This window comes from Aquarana catesbeiana, linkage group LG11 (assembly GCF_042186555.1).
Source record: "Aquarana catesbeiana isolate 2022-GZ linkage group LG11, ASM4218655v1, whole genome shotgun sequence".
Lineage (NCBI taxonomy): Eukaryota > Metazoa > Chordata > Amphibia > Anura > Ranidae > Aquarana > Aquarana catesbeiana.
In genome coordinates this window covers 265,110,051-265,125,887 of record NC_133334.1, presented here as the reverse complement: position 1 = coordinate 265,125,887, position 15,837 = coordinate 265,110,051, and the positions used below count along the sequence as shown (strand labels likewise).

The 15,837-nt window shown below is 46.5% G+C and overlaps 1 protein-coding gene across 1 annotated transcript; it reads left to right on the top strand.

Annotated features, from left to right (window-relative positions):
- Window positions 1–5,617: 5,617 nt before the first annotated feature.
- PDCD5 (programmed cell death 5) lies at window positions 5,618–15,688 on the top strand. The gene is made up of 6 exons (XM_073605800.1): window positions 5,618–5,785; window positions 7,569–7,609; window positions 10,153–10,214; window positions 10,330–10,421; window positions 13,452–13,523; window positions 15,222–15,688. The coding sequence occupies exons 1-6, from the start codon at window positions 5,720–5,722 to the stop codon at window positions 15,267–15,269; spliced, it is 381 nt and encodes a 126-aa protein (XP_073461901.1). The 5' UTR covers window positions 5,618–5,719; the 3' UTR covers window positions 15,270–15,688.
- The last annotated feature ends 149 nt before the right edge of the window (window positions 15,689–15,837 follow it).

Below are 15,837 nucleotides of genomic sequence, written 5' to 3'. Positions count from 1 at the left end.
TTCTGACGAACCTAGAAATGGAACATGTTCTAAATATTTCAGACGGAACCAATTCCTATCGAGAAAACCGATCGTCTGTATGCTGTTCTGACGGACTAAAAACGACGCATGCTGTGAAGCAATACGAGACGGAAGCTATTGGCTACTGGCTATTGAACTTCCTTTTTCGAGTCCCGTTGTAAGTGTACGTCACCGCGTTCTGGATGGTCAGACTTTGGGTTGACCATGTGTAGGCAAGACCGCTTGAATGGAATTCCGTCGGAGGAACCTTCGGAGTTTATTCCGACGGCCAAACCGGTCGTGCGTACGCGGCATTAGAGTCTGCAAAAGACTTGAGACTGGGGCGGAGGTTCACCTTCCAGCAGGACAACAACCCTAAACATACAGCCAGAGCTACAATGGAATGGTTTAGAAGATCAAAGCATATTCATGTGTTAGAATGGCCCAGTCAAAGTCCAGACCTAAATCCAATTGAGAATCTGTGGCAAGACTTGAAAATTGCTGTTCACAGAAGCTCTCCATCCAATCTGACAGAGCTTGAGATATTTTTCAAAAAAGAATTGGCAAAAATGTCCCTCTCTAGATGTGCAAAGCTGGTAGAGACATCCCCAAAAAGACTTGCAGCTGTAATTGCAATGAAAGGCGGTTCTACAAAGTTTTGACTCCAGGGGGCGCTATACAAATGTACCCCACACTTTTCAGATATTTATTTGTAAAAAAAAAAAAAAAATGTGAAAACGATTTATAATTTTCCTTCCACTTCACAATTATGTGCCACTTTGTGTTGGTCTATCACATAAAATCCCAATAAAATACATTTACGTGTTTGGTTGTAACATGACAAAATGTGGAAAATTTCAAGGGGTATGAATACTTTTTCAAGGCACTGTACTTAAGCCTATAGTAAGGCTTACCTATTGGTAAACATGCACCGTTTAGGAGAAATTTACTTTTGATGCAGCCGGTGATGTCATGCCAGCAATGGAAAATTTTCGTGCTTGTTCGATCGAATAATATCGGATGAACTGCCATGATCGGCACTCGAAAGCTCTGTACTAACGATCCGATTATCGTACGATCGCGTAGAAAGCGGTATTTTTCGTCCGCTTTTCGGATTGTGCGTACGGCCCATTAGTGTTATCAGAAGAAGAGATATGATATGAACAGCCCCGCTGTCCTGTGTTGTCAGGTGAACACCAAAAACATGATAGGATTTAGTTGCTCTCTTATTTCTGCTATTAAAAAAAGGTTTTAGTGATTTGTGTGTATTTTGTAGTGCCAGATCCGGTATGTATGTAGTATATTTATATGATCTTTATGTGAGATGTCGCAGTTTGTAGCACTCTGCAGAGAAGCCGCATCATCTTAAGCAGCCAGTGTCACCATGGCAACCATTCATCACTAGAAACGGAGATTTGTTTTCCTCTCCAGCCATCATTATATTGCCTCCTAAACACACACATTATCTAGGTGATGTGAATATTCCAATACTGTGTACAGCAGCCGGCTTCCTATGTACATACAGAACCCGTCCTTATCCACAGAACCCGAAATATATGCCTGTAGACATGTACGCTTCGCTTCATTCCGAATTTTGTTCGTTATTCAGAAATTCAGACGTATCTGAATTTCCGAATTACATTAGTAACGAATTTAAACGAATCCGAAATAATGAATCCAAATTTCTGACGAAGTTTGAATTCGCATAGTTTTCAAATCAAATTTCCCGAAGAGAATAAACTAGAATAGAAAATAAAGGAATAGAATACAAAACAATATAATAGAATATAATAGAAAATAAATGAATAGAATATAATAGAGTAAACCAGAACACAATACAAAATAAAAGAATAGAAAAAAATTGAATAGAAAAAAAAAGGTACAGAATAGAAAATAAAAGGATAGAGTAAGGGCTGGTTCACACCACAAAAACGCACTCCAGATCCGTTCCGGATGCGTTTCTGCATGCGCGTTTTTGATGCGTTCTGGTGTGTTTTTGATGTGTTTCTGGATGCATTCCAGGTGCTGTTTTCCTTCTTTTTTCCAGGCCAGTTCACACCATAGAAACACAGTCCGGATGCATTCCAGATGCTTTTCTTCATGTGCGTTTCTGATGCGTTCCAGTGTGTATTTGATGCACGGGGGGGGGTGAGCAGTCAGCGGGTGAGTGAGCAGGCGGGCCAGTCGGCAAGTGAGCGGGCTTGCTGGCCGGTCAGCGAGCCATCGGGTGGGGGAGCAGAGAGATGACATCATCTCTCACCGCCCGCCCTGCATCACTGCAGTTCCTACCCTCAGTGTGCAGCTGCAGGCAGCAGAGAGATTACATAATCTCTCTGCTGCCTGCCTTCACTCTGGGACATAGCAAGGAACAATCCGCAATGTGTGACAGGTGACGTTATAGCAAGGGACAATCCTCAACCTGTGGCAGGTGAAATGGCAAGTGACAATCCGCAACATGTGGCAGGTGACACTCTGCAACGTGTGGCAGGTGATGTGGCAAGTGACAATCCGCAACGTGTGGCAGGTGATATGGCAAATGACAATCTGCAATGTGTGGTAGGTGATGTGGCAAGTGACAATCCGCAATTTGTGGCAAGTGACAATCCACAACACGTGGCAAGTGACAATCCGCAACGTGTGGCAGGTGACATGCTGCAATGCGTGGCAGGTGATGTGGCAAGTGATAATCCGCAACATGTGGTAGGTGACGTGGCAAGTGACAATCCACAACTTGTGGCAAGTGACAATCCACAACATGTGGCAGGTGACAATCCGCAACGTGTGGCAGGTGACAATCCGCAACATGTGGCAGGTGACAATCCGCAACGTGTGGCAGGTGACAATCCACAACTTGTGGCAAGTGACAATCCACAACATGTGGCAGGTGACAATCCGCAACGTGTGGCAGGTGACAATCCGCAACGTGTGGCAGGTGACAATCCGCAACGTGTGGCAGGTGACATGGCAAGTGACAATCTGCAACGTGTGGGCAGGTGATGTGGCAAGTGACAATCTGCAACATGTGGCAAGTGACGTTGTGGCAAGTGAAAATTCCCACTGTGTGGCAGGTGACATGGCAATTGACAATCCGCAACGTGTGGCAGGTGATGTGGCAAGTGACAATCCGAAATGTGTGGCAGGTAGGTATTTTCTTTTATTACATTTTTTTATTATTACTATTTTTATTTTTTTTACACACAGTTGTTTTTCTTTCCCTCTCTGCAAGGAGAGAGAGAGATAAGATGTATCTCTCTCCTCTATTCAGAGAGAGAAAACACAGGGGTGGGCTCCACAGTGACTGATCACGATAGTAGCCAATCAGAGGCTTTAACAGCAATAATTCTAGCACAAGACCTCCTCTGTAACTCTAAACGGGTAGCCTGTAAAACATTTTAAAGGGGTTGTAAAGGTTCGTTTTTTTCTTTTTTTTTTTTTTTTAAATAACATGTTATACTTACCTCCTCTGTGTAAGGGTTTTGCACAGAGCAGCCCCGATACTCCTCTTCTGGGGTCCCCCAGCGGCACTCCTGGCTCCTCCCTGCATCGAGTTCCCCCTCAGAGACCCGCATTCCATGGGGGGCACTCATGCTGGCGCGTTCCCGAGTCCTGCTGCTGCGTCCATTGCCACAAATAGCAGGACTCATCCCCACCCCCGTCTTCCGTGCCACTAGATTTGATTGACAGCAGCAGGAGCCAATGGCTGCTGCTGCTATCAATCTATACAATGAGGACCCGAGACAGCGGCTGGAGCTGCTGTGCTTGTTCTCGTCGCTGGAAAGATCGGGGTCAGGTAAGTAAAAGGGGGGCTCTGGGGGGAGCTGCACTACAGAGGGTTTTTCACCTTAAAAATTGAACTTCCACCCAGAAATGGAACTTTCGTGGATTGGATTCCTCCTCCCCCCCGTCTGGTGCCACATTTGGCACCTTTCAGGGGGGAGCAGATACCTGTCAAATCCAGCTATCTGCTCCCACTTCCGGGGAAAGATCGTCGCAATCTGTGCAGCGAACTACGCAATGTCCGGCCCCTCCTCCTCCCCCTCCCCCGCTGCCTTCTAGGAAACACACAGGTCCCAGAAGACATCAGGGACCGTTCAGAAAGCGCAGTGTGACTCGTGCATGCGCAGTAGGAAGCAGGCTGTAAAGCCGTTAAGGCTTAACTTCCTGTTTCCCTTAGTAAGGATGCCGGCGCCTACACCTGGAGCCAAGGGACGGGTCAGCTTCGGGTGCTGACGTTGCGGGCTCCCTGGACAGGTAAGTGTCCTTATATTAAAAGACAGCAGCTACAATATTTGTTAGGTACCTATTTTCTCAGCATAACATCATCTTTCATGTTATATAAAAAAAAATTGGGCTAACTTTAGGGTTTCGTTTTTTTTTAATTCATGAAAGTGTTTTTTTTCCCCAAAAAATCGTGTTTAAAAAAAATTGCTGCGCAAATACCGTGTGATATAAAAAATTGCAATGACTGCCATTTTATTCCCTAGGGTCTCTGCTAAATATATATATAATGTTTGGGGGCTCTGAGTAATTTTCTAGCAAGACAATTTTTCCATGTAGGAGGGGAATGGCAGAATAGGCCTGGGCTGGAAGTGGTTAAAGAGGAGTTCCGCCTGGGGAAAAAAAAATCAAAAGTCAGCAGCTACACATACTGTAGCTGCTGACTTTTAATATATGGACACTTACCTGTTCAGGGATCCCCCAATGTCAGCACCACAGCCAATTTTCGGATCGACTCTCGGGTGCTGGTACCATTCTTGGTAAGGGAAACCGGCAGTAAAGCCTTTCGGGTTCACAGCTGGGTCCCCACTGTGCATGCGCGAAGCGCGCTGCGCTTTCTAACTGGCCCGGCGGCAGAGAAAGGAGGAGGGAGGCTAAAATTCTGAGGGACGGTGCCGCGGCGCTGTCTCCCAAAAATAGGGTACCCCCCCTCCCCCCTGAAGGATGACAAATGTGGCACTGGAGGGGGGGGAGTGGGGGGGAGCAGATAAGCGGAAGTTTCACTTTTGGGTGGAATTCCGCCTTAAATGTTGATGTTTACAATGAAAATAGTAATTCTGCCTTTTCGAACTGTCAGTAAAAAAAAAAAATTGTCTCTGTCAGTAATTTTGTGTCATGTCAGTAAACTTCACTTCAGGAGATTGGTAACCCTGGTTAACACGTGCGTTTTCGCTCACGCCAAACTGCCTGGCGCTGCAGGATTATGTGGATCAGTACGGCGCGTTTGGCAAAGGGTCTGGAACGTTATTTTCTGCGTTTCTCACGTGTAGAGAAGCCCATTGCAATGAATTAGTTACACGCAATACGCAGGAATGAGCACAAAACATAGGAAAACGCCTGTGCTTGGACGCACCTGCCGCTGTAGGCGTGAACCTAGCCAAAGAGTACGGCTTTTTAGCTTAGTGAATACACCGATTGAGAGTTTACATTGGTTGTCCAATCATGTATGGGGGATTTGAGGGAATTTTATAGAGTTTTTCCTTGCGCATGATTGGATGACTGCAGTGAACACAGCACCTCCCTCATCCAATCATCCTCACTGACCGAGAACGCAGATATTCTCCATAGCGGTCAACACACGTCTCTATGGAAACCAGAGCGGCGCTCGATTCATCTGCCTGGCCGCGCTATTAGTAATGTCTGGGAGGGGTCGGTGTGCGTGGTGACGTATCCCGGAGCGGCGGTAGGGGGGGGAACGTGTAGCGGCGAGGTCTGGGCGGAGATGGCGGACCCGGAGCTGGAAGCGATAAGAAAGCAGCGGCTGACAGAGCTACAGGGGAGACATGGGGTGAGAGGAGGGGGCAGGGAGGGTGACTTCAACTGACAGGGGGGTGTCACTGAGACATGTGGGGGTGCAAGATGGCCAACACTAGGATATGGGGAGCAGGGGGTATAACACTGGGGTATATTGAGGAGCACGAGGGGAGATGGTGTAGGTGCATCACTGGGGTATGGGGGGTGGTGGTGGTGGTGGTGGTGGCGGCGGCGTTGGCGTGGGGGTGGGGTGGCAGGGGGGTGCATCTCTGGGGTATGGGGGGGGCAGGGGGGTGCATCTCTGGGGTATGGGGGGGTGGCGGGGGGTGCATCTCTGGGGTATGGGGGGGTGGCAGGGGGTGCATCTCTGGGGTATGTGGGGGGTGCATCTCTGGGGTATGGGGGGGACAGGGGGGTGCATCTCTGGGGTATGGGGGGGTGGCAGGGGGTGCATCTCTGGGGTATGTGGGGGGTGCATCTCTGGGGTATGGGGGGGTGGCAGAGGGGGCATCTCTGGGGTATGTGGGGGGTGCATCTCTGGGGTATGGGGGGGTGGCAGGGGGTGCATCTCTGGGGTATGTGGGGGGTGGCAGAGGGGTGCATCTCTGGGGTATGTGGGGGGTGCATCTCTGGGGTATGGGGGGGTGGCAGAGGGGTGCATCTCTGGGGTATGTGGGGGGTGCATCTCTGGGGTATGGGGGGGCAGGGAGGTGCATCTCTGGGGTATGTGGGGGGTGCATCTCTCGGGTATGTGGAGGGCAGGGGGGTGCATCTCTGGGGTATGTGGGGGGCAGGGGGGTGCATCTCTGGGGTATGTGGGGGGGGGGAGAGGGGGTGCATCTCTGGGGTATGGGGGGGAGAGGGGGTGCATCTCTGGGGTATGTGGGGGGCAGGGGGGTGCATCTCTGGGGTATGTGGGGGGCAGGGGGGTGCATCTCTGGGGTATGTGGGGGGCAGGGGGGTGCATCTCTGGGGTATGTGGGGGGGGGAGAGGGGGTGCATCTCTGGGGTATGTGGGGGGGGAGAGGGGGTGCATCTCTGGGGTATGGGGGGGGGAGAGGGGGTGCATCTCTGGGGTATGGGGGGGGAGAGGGGGTGCATCTCTGGGGTATGTGGGGGGCAGGGGGGTGCATCTCTGGGGTATGTGGGGGGGGAGAGGGGGTGCATCTCTGGGGTATGTGGGGGGTACATCTCTGGGGCAGGGGGGTGCATCTCTGGGGTATGTGGGGGGGGAGAGGGGGTGCATCTCTGGGGTATGTGGGGGGTACATCTCTGGGGTATGGGGGGGCAGGGGGGTGCATCTCTGGGGTATGTGGCAGACGGGGATGAGGGCGCATCACTGGGGTGGGGGGTTGTGCTTCACTGGGGTATGTAGAGGAGGCTTGAATCACTATGGTAAAGACTGGGTGGGAGCATCACTGGGGTGTGTGGAGTCAGAGTACTAGGGTATTACAAGTACTATTGTATATGTTAGGGAGGGACAATAGTAACACTGGGCTATTGGGGGTTGGGGGGGCGTAACGCAGATATATATATATATATCGGGTGTAACACACATATTTTATATAGATAAAGAGGGGGGGAATATATATATATATATATATATATATATATATGTATATGTGTGTGTGTTGGGGGGTGTAATATAAATATATATGGGTGGGGGGTGTAACCCTGAGATCTATGGGGGTGATATATGGATTGGGGGGGGGGTGTAACGCAAGTGTATTTGGGGTTGAGGGAGCAAACCTAGCACCTGGTTTTGGGATGATGAAATGCTGCGTTCGGAGTTCTTACCTTGTCTGTTCTCTTTGCAGGAAGGTGGAGGTGAACAAGCTCAGCAAGAAGCTAAACAAAGGTGAGGTGTTTATACCAGCTTGTGTCAGTTTAAACAAGGACCCCCCAGCCCCCCCCCCCCCCCCTCGCCAGCACCTGCTGTGATTGTATGCAGCGGGAGCCTGTCAGCAAATCATTGCTGGAATCTGCTGATCGCCTGTGTACAATCACAGCCCAGAGCCCTTTGTCGGCAATTGACACAGAGCTCTGTACAGAGAGAAAATGGTGTCTCTTATCTCTGCAAAGCAGAGATAAAAAGAAAAAAAAAAGAGAGAGATCTGTCGTAAAAAGCAGCTCACATTACACAGTTGGGTACACATTTAACCCCTTGCTTGCCCTAGATGTTAACCCCTTCCCAGCCAGTGTCAGTACAGTGACAGTGTATAGTATTAGCACTGATCACTGTATTGGTGTTCCTGGTAATGTCAGTTATAGATTGATTGCCGCATTATCACAGTCCTATTATATGTCTCTGATCACTGCCACTAGTAGTAAAAATAAATAAAAAATTCCATTATATATCCCATAGTTTGTAGAGGCTATAACTTTCCTCCACACCGATCAATATACACTTATTGGGATTTTTTTTTTTAATCGAACCTATAGCCAAACACATTTTGGTCAAAATTTTATGAAGAAACTTTGATTTTTAAAAATATTTTTTGTACTAGATATGTTTTATAGCAGAAAGTAAAAAACATCATTTTTTTTTTTTTTTAATTTTCAGTCTTTTAGTTTTGCATTGCAAAAAAATAAAAATCCAGTGGTGATTAAATACCACCAAAAGAAAGCTCTCTGTGTGGAAAAAAAATTCATGAAGGTACTAAAACCTTCTGGAGGTGAAGTGGTTAAATAATGATCAGTATTGTAGAATAAACAGGCCCATAGCAGAAATGTAAAAACGGTTTTCTATGGGGTGTATGCAATCAGCACTGCTAGAAACCGTAGTGTATATTTCTCTCTCCTTCCACACCCCCATAGGCTCTTCACCCCCCCCCCCCTCCCCCGCATGCTGGTGAGTCCTGTAGTGAAGTGCTTCTCAACTTTGAGACCAGGACCCGGTACATTATCCATAACCTTCCATGCACCAACAGTGAGGAAAAAAATGATTTACTCTCATAATCTAAGTATTGGGAATGCAAAATAGGCACTGAAATTCTAGAAGGATCGGGATGGGGTTGGGTGACATTGTGGGAAGGTGGGGTGTTAGGGGACTCTGCAGCAGACTTCGGGTGGGGTTAGGGATTTTGGAGGAAGCTGGGGAACTCTGCAGCAGACTTCGGGTGGGGGTGTGTGTTTTGGAGGGGGGGTTAGGGGAGACTGCAGCAGACTTGGGATGGGGGTTTTGGAGGAAGGTTGGGGGACTCTGCAGCAGACTTCGGGTGGGGGTGTGTGTTTTGGAGGGGGGGTTAGGGGAGACTGCAGCAGATTTGGGGTGGGGGTTTTGGAGAAAGTTGGGGGACTCTGCAGCAGACTTGGGGTGGGGGTTTTGGAGAAAGTTGGGAGACTCTGCAGCAGACTTGGGGTGGGGGTTTTGGAGAAAGTTGGGAGACTCTGCAGCAGACTTGGGGTGGGGGTTTTGGAGAAAGTTGGGAGACTCTGCAGCAGACTTGGGGTGGGGGTTTTGGAGGAAGTTGGGGGACTCTGCAGCAGACTTCGGTGGGGAATTTGGAGGGGGGGGGGGTGGTGGTTAGGGACTCTGCAGCAGACTACGGGTAGGGATGAGGGTTTTGGAGGGGGGGTTTAAGGGACACTGCAGCAGACTTTGGGTGGGGGTTTTGGAGGAAGTTAGGGGACTCTGCAGCAGACCTCGGGTGGGGGTTTTGGACGGGTGGTTAGAGGACTCTGCAGCAGCCTTCGGGTGGGGATGGTGGTTTTGGAGGAAGATGGGGGACTCTGCAGCAGACTTCGAGTGGGGATTTTGGAGGGGGGGGGGTGGGACTCTGCAGCAGACTACGGGTAGGGATGAGGGTTTTGGAGGGGGGGTTTAAGGGACACTGCAGCAGACTTCGGGTGGGGGTTTTGGAGGAAGTTAGGGGACTCTGCAGCAGACCTCGGGTGGGTGTTTTAGGGGACTCTGCTGCAGACTTCAGATGGGGGTTTTGGAGGGGGTTAGGGATCTCTGCAGCAGACTTTGAGTGGAGATGGGGTTTGGGGAAATTGGATGAAGTCTCTTGTGGGGACTCAGAGACTGCAGGCTGTGTAGTGGATCATGAGTTTCTGTTAGAGGTTGAGGACACTGAGGGATGGAGGCTCTGTAGGAGGCTGCAGATTATCGCCGGAGGCTAGGTGGCATTGTGTAAGGTGGAGTGGATCGCTGTTGGAGGTTGACGGCACTATGAGGGAATGGAGGCTCTGTAGTAGGCTGCAGATCATTGCAGGGGGCTAGGTGGCATTGTGCAAAGTGGGGGGGGGGGGGGAACCACAGTGCGCAGCAGGGGACACAGGTAAATGACAATCCCAGGAGTATTAAATGCTCATGAGACTTATGAAAGCTGCAGATTAGGAACATACCCCATTCACATGAAGCATGTTGGTTTCTGATTGTTGCTTTTTTATTCACAGAGAAGATGAGATGCGAAATAACATTTTATCCCAGGTCCTCAGCCAGGCTGCTCGGGCACGGTGTAAGTATCATCACCATGTAACCTAAAATAAACAGGCTGGTGGGTCATTCCTTCAAATGTGTTATGTGGGAAGTATACATTGTTTTTTTTGTGCTCAAATCCTCTTCTGTTTCAGTGAACAACCTTGCCTTGGTGAAGCCTGAGAAAGCCAAAGCTGTAGAAAGTTACCTTATACAGATGGCAAGATTTGGCCAGCTTGGTGGGAAGGTTGGTGTCCGCTATATTGCATTTTAGTAAATGTGAACGATTTTAACACTCCTCTTAAGGTGCAAAACAAATCAGTCATATCAAGCAAGTTTGTAAATTGTAGACTTTCTCATTGCCTGTGGTGTTATCTGCTAACAGACGATGAGATATGTATTGGCATCTTTGCCCTGCAAGGTCACATTTTCAAGCAATTTCTTGCCAAAATCTTATGCAGACAAATGAAGTGAGACTATAACAAAGCACCCATTAGAGTAGCGGTCGCCAACCAGTGGTCTGTGGACCACTGATAGTCCGTGAGAAAATTTTGGTGGTCCCCAGAGGTTCTGCTGTAAATCAACATTGTGGCAGATGCATACCACCCAATGTTTCCAGTGTTCTCGATGCGGTCAAAGCAGTCAATACTGTCAGTGCACATTGATACCTGATGCCACCTCTGTAGTTTCCGGCTCCTGTGAACTCAGAGGGAAGCGCCAGGGGTGGTGGAGAGAGTGCTTGGCAGTGCTGATCAGACGGTGAGAGGGAGCACAGCGCTCCAGCACATGGCTGGATAAGGAGGTGAGATCCAATGAGTCTGTGGTAGAGGCACCTGCTCCTATGGGCCTGTTCACACCAGCAGCTGTGTTGGAACATAGCTGCTGGTGTGCAGTAGGATGACCGCAGTGCCACTGCACCAGTCATAGTACATCATGCTGTTTATAGTGTCTTTTTACTTTCAATAAAGTTTTTTTTTTTTTTTTAAATGTCACCTTCCTTAACCACTTGCCGACTACCTAACTGTAAATGTACATCATTAGTTTGACATTAAATACCGGGGTTATGGCTGCAGCTAGATGCCATAACCCCGGTATTTATTTATTTTTTCTTTAGGCGGCTGGCTTTCCAATAAAAGTGATCCCAGTGGCAGATTCGCTGTGGGTTCACTTTTATAAGCAGCGGGAGAGGTGACTCCCAGGCTAGCGTTACCGATCACTGAACCCAGGATACGTCCGGTGTTGGCTGTGTTTTTGTGTAGAGATAAGTGATGGCCACCGCTCATCTCTATGCCCTTGGAGGACCAGGTCAACGTCACTTCCGGTTCTCGAGCCATTTAAATATGTGTTTTTTTTTTTTGTTTTTTTTTTTCCTTAGACCAAAAGAGAAGTTTGATTTTTATTTCTTTTGCTTTTAAGGGAAGATGAGAGCTTTGGGGTCTTTGAGGTTGGGTTCACACTATTGCAAATTGGATGTGGGTTTCCTCCGCATTCAATTCGCATATCACGAAACTGTGCCCAGCTCTCTATGGAGCCGGTTCACACATCTCCGGTGCGGTTCCGATGCGAATTGCACAGGAATCCAGTGCGTCTTCTGTTTAATTTCAGGTCCGAATTCAGGCAAAAATTCTGGGTGAAATCGGACCTGAAACTGTGGGCAGGGATGCACCGGACCCCCTGTTGTGAGGCGCTCCTTGTGGTCGTGTGAACTCAACATTAGACCCCAGATCTCTCCGTAAAGAGGACCTGTCAAGCTGTATTGTTGCAATTGCAATAAAAGTGATTAAAAAATAATAATTTTAGAGACAATTTAAAAAATAAATCAATTTTTAAAATGCCGATTTTTAACTTGTAAGCAACAAATGTCAGAAAAAGGCCCGGTCAGCAAGTGGTTAACAAAAGTGACCTTTCATTAAGCTCTATTGTGAGGCAGTATATTGCATCACACTGCGCTGACAAAGGTACTGCATACCAAACCTTTTTTTTCATCGCCTGCCACCGCATTGTACTGGCCTGGTAGGAGAAATCTGTGTTCACCTAGTGCAGTGTGTAATTTGGCAAAGTTCACATTTTTCTTTGTGCAAAACTCTACTTCAATGGAGTGGAGGAAGAGAGAATGGGGATGTAAAATCCTAGCTGCAAGTACGCGATTGAAGCCCATTAGGGCTGTAGTGTGGAATATGTTCGATTTATTCTTCTGTGGTGGTTCCATAACACACTTGGGTGATTTACTAAAGACAAATAAACTGTGCGCTCTGATTGCAATTGCTCCACAGCCTAGTAAACGAGGTAAAGCTTCACTTCGCAAAGATTGCCCAATCACATGCAAGGGATTAAAAAAAAACAGCATTTTTGCTTGCACATGATTAGATGATAGAAGTCATCAGAACTTCTGTTCATTTACCAAGTTCTGGGGGGCAATTGCAAAATGCATTGTCTGTTTGCCTTTAGTACAGTGCCTTGAAAAAGTATTCGTACCCCTTTTTTCACATTTTGTCATGTTATAACCAAAAACGTAAGTGTATTTTGTTTTATATATCTTTTTTTTTTTTTTTTTTTTTTTTTTTTTAATGTGATCAACACAATGTGGCACATAATTGTGAAGTGGAAGGAAAATGATAAATGGTTTTTAACATTTTTTACAAATGTCAGACGTGTGGTGTAATCTTTCCATTTTCGGATGATGGATTGAACAGAGCTCCCTGAGATGTTCAAAGCTTGGGATATTTTTTTTTTTATAACCTAACCCAACTTTAAACTTCAACACAACTTTATCCCTGACCTGTCTGATGTGTTCCTTGGCTGTCATGATGCTGTTTGTTCACTAAGGTTCTCTAGCAAACATCTGAGGGCTTCACAGAACAGCTGTATTTATACTGAGATGAAATTACACACAGGTGGACTCTACTAATTAGGTGACTTCTGAAGGCAATTGGTCCTACTAAATTTTAGTTAGGGATACTAGAGTAAAAGGGGTGAATACAAATGTACAAACACACTTTTCAGATATTTGTAAAAAATGTTGAAAACCATTTATTATTCTCCTTCCACTTCACAATTATGTGTCACTTTGTGTTGGTCTATCACATAAAATCCCAATAAAATACATTTACGTTTTTTGTTTGTAACATTAAAAAATGTGGAAAATTTCAACAAGTATGAATACTTTTTCATTTTTAATAAATAGAATAAAATATGGTGTGATCTATTTCCTCACTGTTCGTGCATTGTGAATCTTATTTTTCATGATTCTTGGGTGTAATTTGTCTTTTGTTCCCAGTTATCTGAAGAGGGTCTAATAGAGATTTTGGAAAAAGTGAGTCAGCAGACAGAGAAGAAGACAACAGTAAAGGTGAGTAGATCGGTAGTCTGCTCTTCCTCGGCCTCTATCCAGCAGTGTCCTGGGAAGTTGTGCAGAATGGACACTGGGGGGCAGCCCAGAGCAGAACACTGATCACCTCCAGGCATCTGTTAGCAGTGCTTTATTCCACACTGAAGGAAGCTTATCACATGAGGTACATGGGCTGCCATTGCTGCTTCTGAACATGCTAGTTGCCTGACTGCCATTCTGGTCCGAGTCACTTAACTGGGACACAAATACAAATCACTTGTATACCTGTTCTGGGTAATTATCCTAATAGGCATTGAAACAGGCGGATCAGCTTGACAGACAAGCAGTTGATGTTTTCAAAAGACAGCAGTTGCAGCCCTTCAAATTTCTCCCAAAGTAAGACCCCATACACACGATTAGATTATCTGCTGGTTTTTGTCTTCATATTTACCACAACCATGTAGTACAAGGGTCTGCTTGATTGCATACAAATTGAAACTCTTAAGGTCTGACCTCATATTATATGGTTTTGGTAAATCTGAAGACAAAAGTCTGCAGAAAATCTAATAGTGTGTATGGGGTCAAAATTTTCTTTTAAGGCTTGAATAGCCCTGTGAATGTGAAGGGATCCATTCAAGTGCCATTATAAAAGGTTCTGGACCCTGTAGTACTTGCATGTTGCTCCTGCAATTTGTCACACAAAATGCAGGCATCTGCAGAGAGAATTCTGTGATTGAGGGAGAGGTTTGTCCCATGACTCTTGAGGCCTGGTTCACACCTATGCATTTTTTACCGTGTTTTTAGTTTTGCAGAAACGCACTACAGTCCATTTAACATGGTTTCCTATGGATGTAGTTCACATCTGTGCATTTTATTGAAAGGGCCGGGCACTTTTTTTCTAGTTTTTGGTTCCATAGGCTTCTATGGATCAAAAGCATGTGTTGAAAAATGCACCTGCAATATGCAACCTGCATTGGTGTGAATCGGACTGAGGGGGAGATTTACAAAATGCTGTGCATAGTGACCCAATCGGCTTCTAACTTCAGCTTGTTTAATTAAGCTTTGACAACAGAAGTTGACTAGTTTCTATGCACAGCTGCACCAGTTTTAGTAAATATCCCCCCCAGCAAAGTCACATGCGTTCTCCGACTGGCCTTTTTTATTTATTGTTAAATAGTATAGAAGTATATGGAAGTATAGAGCACATCCATTCAATGTAATGGCATGGCCGTGGTAAGGTCACATCGCTGCTTTTATAAATGGGGCATTGGCAGAAGTATGAGGTCTACTCTTCCCCCAAGCTCTAAATCGGGTCATCCTTATGGAAGATCGGGTGCTGAATGCCAGCAGAAGCTTGTCCACAGACTGTACAAATCCAAAGGAAAAGAGCAGCTGCACTCCGCTGGTAATAAAACTGCTGGTGACTTCATTCAGACAACATGAACAAGAGACTCCCTTCCTCGGACCACCTCCTCTGGGAGAAAGTCCAGCCTTGTGGGTGAAACATGTCAGAGGAGGACCCAGGTGGGGGGATTCTCTGTTCCTGTTGCCCAGATAAATAAATTTACCAGCATTTGAATTTATAAATGGGGCTCTTAGTGATTTGAGTGCCTTGGTAAAATAGTTTGTCAGATGCTCTAATTGGGTACCGGCAGGTGGTAAGCAGCCTAGATCCCTCTGTGTCCACATGATAAAACAGACTGCGCTTCTCTCTTTCAGTTTAATCGAAGGAAAGTGATGGACTCTGACGAGGAGGATGACTACTGAGGCAAAGGGATTGGCTGCAAGCACTTGTTTTTACAACGCATGCATTGTACACGAAAGGCACTGAGTAATCTTCTACAATTACCCAAAAAAGACATTATCATGTGTATTTGGGGTTTTCCTTTTTAAACCGTTCCCATTCAAAGTGGCACACTTTAATCTGGCGAGCTGCAATAGGTTGTGCTGCAAAGTTTACAAACTGTTACATAGAATGAGGTTTTTTTTCTTCTAGAAAACTGTCCCTCCTGCCCCCTTCTTCCAGTAAATTATTTGAATTCTCTATATTTTAAGAATTTTGACTCCTTTCGATTCCTGTTCAGACCATAAAAAGTGATTCTTTTTTATGAGACCTCTGATTGTGACAGTGAAGAATTGTGCCATTGCTTATTGAAAGATAAAATAAAACTTCTTTTGTGTTGTAACTATGATACATTCTTCAATTGTAGCGCAGTGATATTGTGCTTTATAGTGGACGGGTACATGCCAACGGGTTGGCTGCGGTCAAGGCACACTGCTTACATAGGAGGATGCTAGACTGGGCTTTTTTTTTTTCTGTGGGGCTGCATATTTG